The sequence below is a fragment of the Coregonus clupeaformis genome, unplaced genomic scaffold (assembly GCF_020615455.1).
Source record: "Coregonus clupeaformis isolate EN_2021a unplaced genomic scaffold, ASM2061545v1 scaf0005, whole genome shotgun sequence".
Taxonomy (NCBI): Eukaryota; Metazoa; Chordata; class Actinopteri; order Salmoniformes; family Salmonidae; genus Coregonus; species Coregonus clupeaformis.
Genome location: NW_025533460.1, coordinates 1938082 through 1950771, shown reverse-complemented (window position 1 = coordinate 1950771; position 12690 = coordinate 1938082). Strand labels below are relative to the sequence as shown.

Sequence of the window (12690 nt, the reverse complement as noted above, 5' to 3'; positions counted from 1 at the left end):
AATGAGGGAGAGAGAGAGGGAGATAGGGGGAGAGCGAAAGAGAGCAAACTGCAGGTAACTAAAGCAACAAAGCGAAAAAGGTGGAAGGAGGTAGAGAGGGGTAGACAAGGAGGGAGAGAGGGAGGTGGGAGAGAGCGAGTGGGATAAAGTGAGATGGAGGGAGTGGTGCGGAGTGGATCTGGTCTAATTTATTTTCTGTTGGTAGTCTTATGGAGGTGTGCTGAGTGATGTAGTGACAAGCCATGAGGTGAGCCATGGGTGAAGAGCAAGAGAGAGAGAGACAGAGAGATGGAAAAGGAGAGAGGCATTTTTTCAGGCTTAGGCTCTCTTCCAGTCAGGTGGATCTGGGATTGTCCCTCTCTTTCTCTGCATTTCAGTGTACATAATATGTACATACAGTGCCTTCAGAAAGTATTCACACCCTTTGACTTCTTACACATTGTGATACAGCCTGAATCAAACATTTATTAAATTTATATTTTGTGTCACTGGCCTACACACAATAACCCATCATGTCAAAGTGGAATTATGTTTTTAGAAATGTTGACAAATTAATTAAAAATGAAAAACTGAAATGTCTTGAGTCAATAAGTATTCAACCCCTTTGTTATGGCAAGCGTAAATAAGTTCAGGAGTAAAAATGTGCTTAACACGTCACATAATAAGTTGCATGGACTCACTGTGTGCAATAAGTGTTTAACATGATTTCTGAATGACTACCTCATCTCTCTACCCCACACATACAATTATCTGTAAGGTCCCTCAGTCGAGCAGTGAATGTCAAACACAGATTCAACCACAAAGACCAGGGAGGTCGTCCTTCCTAACTCAGTCGCCGGAGAGGAAGGAAACCACTCAGGGATTTCACCATGAGGCCAATGGTGACTTTCAAATCAAATCAAATGTTATTTGTCTCATGCGCCGAATACAACAGGTGTAGACCTTAGTGAAATGCTTACTTACAAGCCCTTAACCAACAATGCAGTTTTAAGAAAGAATCCCCCCCCCCAAATAAGAAATAAAAGTAACAAATAATTAAAGAGCAGCAGTAAGATAACAATAGTAAAATAACAATAGCGAGGCTATATACAGGGGGTACCGGCACAGAGTCAATGTGCGGTTTAAACTCTGTAACTTTAAAACAGTTACAGAGTTGAATGGCTGTGATAGGAGAAAACAGAGGATGGATAAACATTGTAGTTACTCCACAATACTAACCTAGTTGACAGCGTAAGAAGGACATTTCAAAACATGCATCCTGTTTGCAATAAGGCACTAAAGTAAAACTGCAAAAACTTTGTCTCTGACGAGTACATGAAGAGGCAGGACGCAGACGCAGGAATTAACAAGGTCAAGGTTTACTTAACAATGAGAAAGATAAATAACAAAGAGAGTAAACGACACGAAGCTTAACAATCACACACAAAATCATACAGAACAGTCCAGGGCTAAATAGGGGTGGTGATGAGATGAGGTGCGCTGGAGGTGATTAGGGGGCATTGGGTTTCCATTCCGGTGTTGCCGAGGTGGTGTGCTCAGACCGGTGGCTCAGTAGACCGGCGAATCAGAGCGCTGGAGGGGAGCAACGGGAGGAGACGTGACAATGTCCTGAATACAAGGTATTATGTTTGGGGCAAATCCAACACAACACTGAGTACCACTCTTCATATTTTTAAGCATGGTGGTAACTGCATCATGTTATGGGTATGCTTGTCATTGGCAAGGACTAGGTATTTTTTGGGATTCAAATAAACGGAATAGAGATAAGCACAGGCAAAATCCTAGAGGAAAACCTGGTTCAGTCTGCTTTCCAGCAGACACTGGAAGACAAATTCACCTTTCAGCAGGACAATAACCTAAAACACAAGGCCAAATATACACTGGAGTTGCTTACCTAGATGACATTGAATGTTCCTGAGTGGACTAGTTACAGTTTTGACTTAAATCTGCTTGAAAATCTATAGCAATGGCTGTCTAGCAATGATCAACAACCAACTTGAAGAATTGTAAAAATAATAATGTGCAAATATTGTACAATCCATGTGTACAAAGCTCTTAGACACTTACCCAGAAAGAGTCACAGCTGTAATTGCTGCCAAAGGTGATTCTAATATGTATTGACTCAGGGGTGTGAATACTTATGTAAATTAGATATATGTATTTTTTTTAAACATTATGGGGTTGTGTGTAGATGGGTGAGATTTTTTTTTATATTTAATCAATTTTGAATTCAGGCTGTAACACAACAACATGTGTAATAAGTCAAGGGGTATGAATATTTTCTGAAGGCACTGTAATTCACATTAGCATTGACAGTCTTACTACACAGCTAAAATGTACCTTTAACTGTCACAGTAGCAACTAGTCAGTAGGCTAAGCATGCAAACTATTCAACTAGCTATGCAAGCAACTTTTCATGCATCTACCATATTACACTCTTGATTAATGCAACAAAACCATATTACACTCTTGAAAAATGCAACAATACACAAGCATGTGCAGACTTTAAATGTTTTATTTTCTCATCCATACACTCATTAATTTAGCTGCAAGACAATAACACAGCCAAAGTGGCACAATAGCTAATGTTAGCTAGCAACATTTGCTTAATCAATTGCCAGAAGATACCGACCCTACAGCCGTTACTCTTGTTTACACGGAGCTGCACTGAGGTCGGAATGCAATCATGGTTACATTAAGACACCGTGGAGTCATATGGGTCTTAAAACGTACCTCAATGCAGGGATGGGATATGCCACTGTACTCCAAATCCACACTGCTCCATCCAGAAGATTGAAATACTGATAGTTTTCTGGGAAAACTGCCCTTTTCGTCCTCATGCTAGCTATCAGTAGCCACAGCAGCCATTATGAAATGGCACATTGCATTGAACTACAAAGGAGCTGATTGGCAGACACGACCATTCCAAAATGGCTGGGGTGGCTACTGATAACTAGGGCAGTTATTTGTAAAAACAAGCATTATTTTTATCTTCAATGGAGCAGTGTGGATAAAGGTACAATTTGGAGTACAGTGGCATATCCCATCCCTGCATTGAGGTACGTTTTGTAACCATGTCTTAATGTAACTGTCACGCACTTTGAGAGACGGGTCGGACCAAGGTGCAGCGTGAAAAGCGTACATGTTTATTATATAGAATAAACATACAAAACCACGTGACGTGAAAGTCCTATGGGCTATACAACAACCAGCCTACACGGAACAAGATCCCACAAACAAGGACTGCAACCAGGCTACTTAAGTATGATCCCCAATCAGAGACAACGAGCGACAGCTGCCTCTGATTGGGAATCATACCCGGCCAAACATAGAAGTATAACAACTAGAATCTAAACATAGATATACAACAACCTAGAACTAAACATGCACGCCCTGACCAAACTAACTAGAGTTCTATAGGTCAGGGCGTGACAGTAACGATGATTGCGTTCCGACCTCGCAATGTTCTGAGATTCCCTTTTAGCTACAGCATCAATTTCAGAGTAACCGGCTTTTACTGCAATCTCTGGTAAAACCTCAATAAAAAAATATAAGAAAAATGCCTAAACATTTCAGCTGTTAAAAAATATTGCTCTGCTATTACAATTTTTACTGTAGGAGTGTTGGGCTCAACGAGACAATTATGTTTACACTGCCCTGCTTGGAGGGAGCCCACTGGGCACAGACGTCAATTCAACGTCTATTCCACATTGGTTCAACGTGATTTCATTGAAATGACGTGGAAACAACGTTGATTCAACCAGTGTGTGCCCAGTGGGGGGCAACTGTCGGGTGAGCTTTCGAGACATGACATGTTTACATTACAGTAAAAGGTCTATTCTCATTATTATTTTTGATACTGCTCGACAATCTCTTTCAACTCTCGTCAAGATAAAAAGGGCCTCAGCCACTACTAAAGCTCTGCTACCAGACCCGAGCCTGATGGGCCCCGACATTATACATCGGGTTAGGGCCGGGTAGGGCCTGTTTTTTCATCAATAACTAGTGTATGGGTAAGGCTTGGGGGTCACTAAATTGATCATTAACATTTTGAAGCTGAGCCATTTGCTTTTGCTCTGCTGCGCAATACATATCATGGTGTCAGAAGTGCTTCAACCTCATCAAATATAAGACCAGAACATTGTCCGAGTCCACAGGAGAGATTATTTTACCAAAAAGAATAATGTTACTTGAGAGTTTTGTCGGAATGACCAAAAGTAGCTAGTTTACAGCTAGCTGCTCTCTGTCCCGTCATTGAGCAGAACTGCAAGCAGAGGCGTTACAATGGATACTTACACAAGGAGAGCCATGCACATAGTGCATGCAGTGCAGGGAGCGAGTGACAGAAGAGCAGCTAATGGCTCTAGAAGCCAAAACAGCCAAATACTCAATTTAAACATGAATCAATTCTCAATTAAGGTACGGTTCTAGAAACATAAATCCCTCTACTTTCACATCACATCAAAATAATTTCACAAACGCAAAATACACACTTACTGTACACTTTTTTTACCGGTTTTAACAAAGTTGCAGCCGACAGTATTTTTCAGTGACAACACGTTTGTGGCGTCTGTCTTCCATTTACACACAGGTGTTTGGAGAAGCATATAGCTAATTAGCACAGGTAAACCACTCTGTCTTCCGTCTGTTTTCCGTAAACATGCGCTGTAACATGGAAATATGGCCATATGGGAACCCTAACCCTATAAAGGTGTGTTTAAATGTAACCTTTTTTAATTATTATTATTTCTCGCCGATATGAAAGATAAGGTCCTTATGCTTCCAAAACCGTACCGCAAGCGATGCGTGTTAATGTTCAGACCGAGCGTCGTGGCTCTTAACAAAACTCCCCACTAAAGAAGACGCCTTCATCCAATGACTCGTATGTGTAATGTCATGGATCTGAGAGTAATGATAAAGGCTATTGGTAGCTAGTACTAATGGTATTGGTAGTGGTTGTAGTAGACTGTAAAAAAAAAAATCTACTTCATATTCATCATCTCCAGCACCACCCCAACATCAACATATGTGAAAATTGCTTGTTTCTATGTTTTGTAGTAAAAAAGAGAGGAAAATAAGTGTTTCCAATGACATCATAGATGTGCATCGTGTGATTTTAACCAATTATGAGTAGGCATTGCCTACTAATTGGTTGATGATGTCATTGGAAACACTTATCTTCCTCTATCTTTTTTACTACAAAGCATAGAAACGCGCCATTTTCACATATGTTGATGTTGGGGTGGTGCTCGAGATGATGAATATGAAATATTCATGAAACACACCAATAATCCCACTGCCAATAGACTGCCGATAGGTACTTTTCACAGTGGGAGGCCGTTCCTTCTCTTGCTAGAACAAAAGTGATACTTGCTACGTGCCGACCCGGTAGCGACGAACCTATCGTTTCTATTTGAAGAATCGCAATGCTTGTCAGTGGACAACAACTTGACTTTGAGACAATCAGAGAGCACGAACCCTGACTTGGGGGAGCCAACAGGGAAAAAGAGGGCATTTTCTCCAAACATCCACAGATGACCCAGTCATACTTCATATGCAATGTAGGCTATGGGATGGTAGCTAGCTAAGTGCACAGACCCAATGCACACAACACTAAATACTTCCTCCAAGCTAGCTAACCACTGTAGCTAGTATTGACATTATAATTAAATCACAATGGATTAGCTTGTTTCCATGAAACAGCTGCCTGTGTTTGCTGCCGAGTTAATCAAATCAAATCACATTTTATTGGTCACATGCGCCGAATACAACAGGTGCAGACATTACAGTGAAATGCTTACTTACAGCCCTTAACCAACAGTGCATTTATTTTAAACAAAAAAAGTAAGAATAAAACAACAACAAAAAAAGTGTTGAGAAAAAAAGAGCAGAAGTAAAATAAAGTGACAGTAGGGAGGCTATATATACAGTAAAATAAAGTGACAGTAGGGAGGCTATATATACAGGGGGGTACCGTTGCAGAGTCAATGTGCGGGGGCACCGGCTAGTTGAGGTAGTTGAGGTAATATGTACATGTGGATAGAGTTAAAGTGACTATGCATAAATACTTACAGTGGGGAAAAAAAGTATTTAGTCAGCCACCAATTGTGCAAGTTCTCCCACTTAAAAAGATGAGAGAGGCCTGTAATTTTCATCATAGGTACACGTCAACTATGACAGACAAATTGAGAAAAGAAATCCAGAAAATCACATTGTAGGATTTTTTATGAATTTATTTGCAAATTATGGTGGAAAATAAGTATTTGGTCACCTACAAACAAACAAGATTTCTGGCTCTCACAGACCTGTAACTTCTTCTTTAAGAGGCTCCTCTGTCCTCCACTTGTTACCTGTATTAATGGCACCTGTTTGAACTTGTTATCAGTATAAAAGACACCTGTTCACAACCTCAAACAGTCACACTCCAAACTCCACTATGGCGAAGACCAAAGAGCTGTCAAAGGACACCAGAAACAAAATTGTAGACCTGCACCAGGCTGGGAAGACTGAATCTGCAATAGGTAAGCAGCTTGGTTTGAAGAAATCAACTGTGGGAGCAATTATTAGGAAATGGAAGACATACAAGACCACTGATAATCTCCCTCGATCTGGGGCTCCACGCAAGATCTCACCCCGTGGGGTCAAAATGACCACAAGAACGGTGAGCAAAAATCCCAGAACCACACGGGGGGACCTAGTGAATGACCTGCAGAGAGCTGGGACCAAAGTAACAAAGCCTACCATCAGTAACACACTACGCCGCCAGGGACTCAAATCCTGCAGTGCAAGACGTGTCCCCCTGCTTAAGCCAGTACATGTCCAGGCCCGTCTGAAGTTTGCTAGAGTGCATTTGGATGATCCAGAAGAGGATTGGGAGAATGTCATATGAAACCAAAATAAAACTTTTTGGTAAAAACTCAACTCGTCGTGTTTGGAGGACAAAGAATGCTGAGTTGCATCCAAAGAACACCATACCTACTGTGAAGCATGGGGGTGGAAACATCATGCTTTGGGGCTGTTTTTCTGCAAAGGGACCAGGACGACTGATCCGTGTAAAGGAAAGAATGAATGGGGCCATGTATCGTGAGATTTTGAGTGAAAACCTCCTTCCGTCAGCAAGGGCATTGAAGATGAAACGTGGCTGGGTCTTTCAGCATGACAATGATCCCAAACACACCGCCCGGGCAACGAAGGAGTGGCTTCGTACGAAGCATTTCAAGGTCCTGGAGTGGCCTAGCCAGTCTCCAGATCTCAACCCCATAGAAAATCTTTGGAGGGGAGTTGAAAGTCTGTGTTTCCCAGCGACAGCCCCAAAACATCACTGCTCTAGAGGAGATCTGCATAGAGGAATGGGCCAAAATACCAGCAACAGTGTGTGACAACCTTGTGAAGACTTACAGAAAACGTTTGACCTGTGTCATTGCCAACAAAGGGTATATAACAAAGTATTGAGAAACTTTTGTTATTGACCAAATACTTATTTTCCACCATAATTTGCAAATAAATTCATTAAAAATCCTACAATGTGATTTTCTGGATTTTTTTTCCTCATTTTGTCTGTCCTAGTTGACTTGTACCTATGATGAAAATTACAGGCCTCTCTCATCTTTTTAAGTGGGAGAACTTGCACAATTGGTGGCTGACTAAATACTTTTTTCCCCCACTGTACTTAACAGAGTAGCAGCAGCGTAAAAAGGATGGGGTGGGGGGGCAGTGCAAATAGTCCGGGTAGCCATGATTAGCTGTTCAGGAGTCTTATGGCTTGGGGGTAGAAGCTGTTGAGAAGTCTTTTGGACCTAGACTTGGCACTCCGGTACCGCTTGCCGTGCGGTAGCAGAGAGAACAGTCTATGACTAGGGTGGCTGGAGTCTTTGACAATTTTGAGGGCCTTCCTCTGACACCGCCTGGTATAGAGGTCCTGGATGGCAGGGAGCTTTGCCCCAGTGATGTACTGGGCCGTCACGCACTACCCTCTGTAGTGCCTTGCGGTCAGAGGCCAAGCAGTTGCCATACCAGGCGGTGATGCAACCAGTCAGGATGCTCTCGATGGTGCAGCTGTAGAATTTTTTGAGGATCTGAGGACCCATGCCAAATCTTTTTAGTCTCCTGAGGGGGAATAGGCTTTGTCGTGCCCTCTTCACGACTGTCTTGGTGTGTTTGGACCATGATAGTTCGTTGGTGATGTGGACACCAAGGAACTTGAAGCTCTCAACCTGTTCCACTACAGCCCCGTCGATTAGAATGGGGGCGTGCTCAGTCCTCTTTTTTTTCCTGTAGTCCACAATCATCTCCTTTGTCTTGGTCACGTTGAGGGAGAGGTTGTTGTCCTGGCACCACACGGCCAAATCTCTGACCTCCTCCAAATAGGCTGTCTCATCGTTGTCGGTGATCAGGCCTACCACTGTTGTGTCGTCGGCAAACTTAATGATGGTGTTGGAGTCGTGCCTGGCCATGCAGTCATGGGTGAACAGAGAGTACAGGAGGGGACTGAGCACGCACCCCTGAGGGGCCCCCGTGTTGAGGATCAGTGTGGCAGATGTGTTGTTACCTACCCTTACCACCTGGGGGCGGCCCGTCAGGAAGTCCAGGATCCAGTTGCAGAGGGAGGTGTTTAGTCCCAGGATCCTTAGCTTAGTGATGAGCTTAGAGGGCACTATGGTGTTGAATGCTGAGCTGTAGTCAATGAATAGCATTCTCACGTAGGTGTTCCTCTTGTCCAGGTGGGAAAGGGCAGTGTGGAGTGCGATGGAGATTGCATCATCTGTGGATCTGTTGGGGCGGTATGCAAATTGGAGTGGGTCTAGGGTTTCTGGGATTATGCTGTTGATGTGTGCCAGTGAGTTAGTGCAGTGTCCTTAGCTAGCTAGCTATGAATATGCTAAAGTTAGCTAGCTAGCTAAACATTTGTCAATGTGCTGGCACTGGTAGTATGGGATTATGGAGAGTGAATTAAATTGTTTCTTCGTCATCTTGCTAGGTAATTATCTATCTGTGGCCATCTGTCTAGTATCAACAAGGGCTTTCTACAAAATAGCAACATTAGCGCAGCTAGTTTGGAATGTAGACCATAAGCAACACACACGGACATGCATTGCCAAACAACGCTATTGCCACCTTCTGGTTTGGAGTATTTTAACAAGGCTGAGCGGCTGATGACTTCCAAGGTCTTTGCTGTGTGAACACAAAAGAGATTGACTGCCGACACTCTGTTCAGAGGTGCTAAATACTGTTGGCAGGCAAACATTTACATTACATTTACATTTACATCATTTAGCAGACGCTCTTATCCAGAGCGACTTACGTTTGACAATCCTATCGGAGTGTCTAAGCTTTTAGGCTTTTGGTAGCTAGTACTTCTGTTATTGGTAGTGGGAGTAGTAGACTGTTAGGGCTCAGACACAGAATTAGCGTTTGCTGGCTGACAGTACTTAGCACCTCTGAACGTCGTTTTACATGTAGAATTGTGTGAAAATGTTTGGCAGTCAGACGTCTACAGCGGGTGGTCTCTAAAACACGGCGCGCTGAACAATTGGCAGACAAACGCTAGATCCACATTCAGTGCGATGTGTGCGAACCTTAAGGCTATTGGTAGTTAGTACTAATGGTATTGGTAGTCAAGGTCAAAGCTAAAGGGTCAGAGTTTTATTCCACCTCTCTAGCCACTGGGAGCCCTCTGTCCTCTAACCCATATCTTTCCCCCTCTTCTTTTATTAGATTATTCCTTTATGCCCTTTTCTCCTCTTTTTGAAGTCTTGCCACTCTTGTTAAACGCAGGCCCCAGTGTGAGAGAGGGGGCTGGAGGGGGATCGAGGAGGAGGGGTGTGGGTGTGTAGAGGTCGACATTTGGGCCAGCGCAGTTCTATCCATTCAAGGTGGCAGCTAGGACGGGGGCTGTGCGTGGCTTTGGATTATTGACCCCTCCATTTTTTGTAAAATAAAAAAAATAAGGGGCAGGGTTGCGAGAGTCCAGCTGGTGGTGTGAATGGCTGTCCAAGGTGACTGGATCCCAATAAAGAGGCGGTCAGCCTGGCCGGGGGCCTCCTTCCCAGCCCAGACACAGCCTTTATAGGCTGGCTTACGAGCCTGGGCCTCTATTAAACCCTGTCCAGCCTGCGCTGAGGAATTTAGGGCCAGGAAACAAGAGAAAAACAGTGGGGTTCGGGATGGGCACGGGGGAGGTGAATTGGGGTGACTGAAGGTGAAAGTTCAAAGGCATGTTAGAGGGGATTGGTTTGGGGGCTTGGTCGGTGAATGTGGCTAAATGTATGGGTATATGAGCTTTTTTTACCATTTATAAATGTGTGTGTGTATATCTATGCAAATGTATGCTGATGTGTTTTGTGTGTGAAGTCAGGGTAAACACAGTGCATTTGAAGCTATATTTAGTAGCTAGATGGTGCATAGACCTGAAATGTTCAGTGGTGAAAAAGGTGAATAGAAATAGAGTTTTTCCAGACATGGACAAAGGTTTCCCTCATCTGGGCTCCATCAGTGTCGCGTTGTCTCTTTGTGCGAAAATGTTTGTCAGTGTGTGTGTGTGTGTGTATATTACGTTGTTTATTTTGCTGGTAGCAGTTGAATGACTTTGCCTGTGGCACAGCAAATGGTGTTATATTGTGTTCCATTTTCCCCCTGCGAGACAGAAGGGAGGGACAGAGGGAGACAGCAGAGTCTCATAAACACCTTCAGTCTGTTTGTTCAAATGTGGCTAGAGGTATACAAGCATGTCGGGTTGGGCAGGCATTCAAATAAAAAAGACACCCACACACCATTTAGCGGTATGCTCCACCCCCACTACCCAGTAGTGGAGACGCCAATCAAATCTAATCTGCCAATCAGCATTTTATCAGTGTAGCCATCTGGCCATCAGCTAATTGTGTCTCTTTCCCTCTTTTGTCAATCAGTGCTGCCCCCCTGGTAGAGCTGAAGGGTTAGTGGGGGGTTGGGCTATTTTTTTGTCATTTAGCAGACGCTCTTATCCAGAGCGATTTACAGGAGCAATTAGGATTAAGTGCCTTGCTCAAGGGCACATCGACAGATTTTTCACCTAGTCGGCTCGGGGATTAGAACCAGCGACCTTTCGGTTACTGGCACAAGGCTCTTACCCACTAAGCTACCTGCCGCCCTGGCTTGTATTGTACCTTCAAAGATATTTGTGGGCTTCAGAAAGAAAGAAATGTGTTCATGTTCATCCTCTGACATGCAGTGTACCTATTAGCTGCAATACTGAAATGTGCAGTAAGATAACGTTTGTCTTTTTTGTCCCCCTTCTTTCTTTCTTTCTTTCTTTCTTTCTTTCTTTCTTTCTTTCTTTCTTTCTTTCTTTCTTTCTTTCTCTTTCTTTCTTTCTCTCTCTCTCTCTCTCTCTCTCTCTCTCTCTCTCTCTCTCTCTCTCTCTCTCTCTCTCTCTCTCTCTCTCTCTCTCTCTCTCTCTCTCTCTCTCTCTCTCTCTCTCTCTCTCTCTCTCTCTCTCTCTCTCTCTCGCTCTTTCTCTCTCTGAGCAGCAGTGGAGACCCAGAGCACCAGCTCTGAGGAGATGGTGCCCAGTTCACCCTCTCCGCCCCCTCCTCCCCGCATCTACAAGCCCTGTTTCGTGTGCCAGGACAAGTCCTCTGGCTACCACTACGGGGTCAGCTCCTGTGAGGGTTGCAAGGTGAGACACATCAAAACAGAGAGACACAATATACCCAGTCATAAGTGCCTTCAGAAAGTATTAATAGTATTCATACCCCTCCACATTTTGATGTGTTACAGTCTGAATACAAATTTGTTTTTTTTCCCCCTCAACCATCTTCACACACTACCCCATAATGACAAAGTTAAAACATGTTTTTAGAAATGTTTGCACATTTATTGAAAATGAAATGCAGAAATGTCTCATTTACATAAGTATTCACACCCCTTTGCTATGACACTCCAAATTGAGCTCAGGTGCATCCAATTTCCTTTGATCATCCTTGAGATGTCGCGACAACTTGATTGGAGCCCACCTGTGGCCAATTTAATTGTTTGGACATGATTTAGAAAGAAACACACCTGTCTATATAAGGTCCCACAGTTGACAGTGCATGTCAGAGAAGCAGACGAACAGGAGTGCCGTTGGCGAGATGAGGAAGAGCTAGCTGAGGTTGCAGGGGAATGGGTTCAAGAAGATGGCGGGCAAGGGAAAAAGGAAGAAACTGGGACATATTATGAATAAATATGGAGTGAGGGATGGTACAAACCTTCTGGAAGACTTGGTGAAGGAGAAGATTGCAGACAAGGGAAACAGAAGAAAAGTGAAATATGTCCTGAGTGAATATGTAATGGAGGACTGCACAGAACTTCTGGAAGAACTAGAGAAGGAAATTGAACATGACAAGAGTGAGGGTGAATCAATTGTGGTGGCAGGTTTAGTGATGACAGCCGAGAATGAGTTGTGTAGAGGGAAGTGGGGTGATAAGGAAGGTTGGCGAATCTGGTCCAGTGGGAGTGAGATTGATGGAGAGAGTGGATCCTTGCAGTTTGGCTGAAGAGTGGAAGACAGTGATAAGGGAAAATGGAACAAAAAGGGCTAAAGTTGTTAATGAGTATAGGTTTTTGGTTGGAGTAAGGTTCACTAACAATTATGCTTTTTTGGGAGATCCGTTTGAAGTATCAAGGATGGTAAGGGATGCATTGGGAAAGGTGAAGTCGGTCAGAGTGACCAGA

The 12690-nt window shown here is 43.5% G+C and overlaps 1 protein-coding gene across 2 annotated transcripts in view; it reads left to right on the top strand.

The window, feature by feature from the left end:
* Window positions 1-12690, top strand: part of LOC121577550 (retinoic acid receptor gamma-A-like) — a 102949-nt gene that overhangs the window by 79587 nt on the left and 10672 nt on the right. For both annotated transcript variants that reach the window (XM_041891253.1, XM_041891254.1), the window contains one exon: window positions 11505-11653. In XM_041891253.1, coding sequence (XP_041747187.1) covers window positions 11505-11653 — 149 coding nt within the window. The remainder of the gene's footprint in view (window positions 1-11504; window positions 11654-12690) is intronic.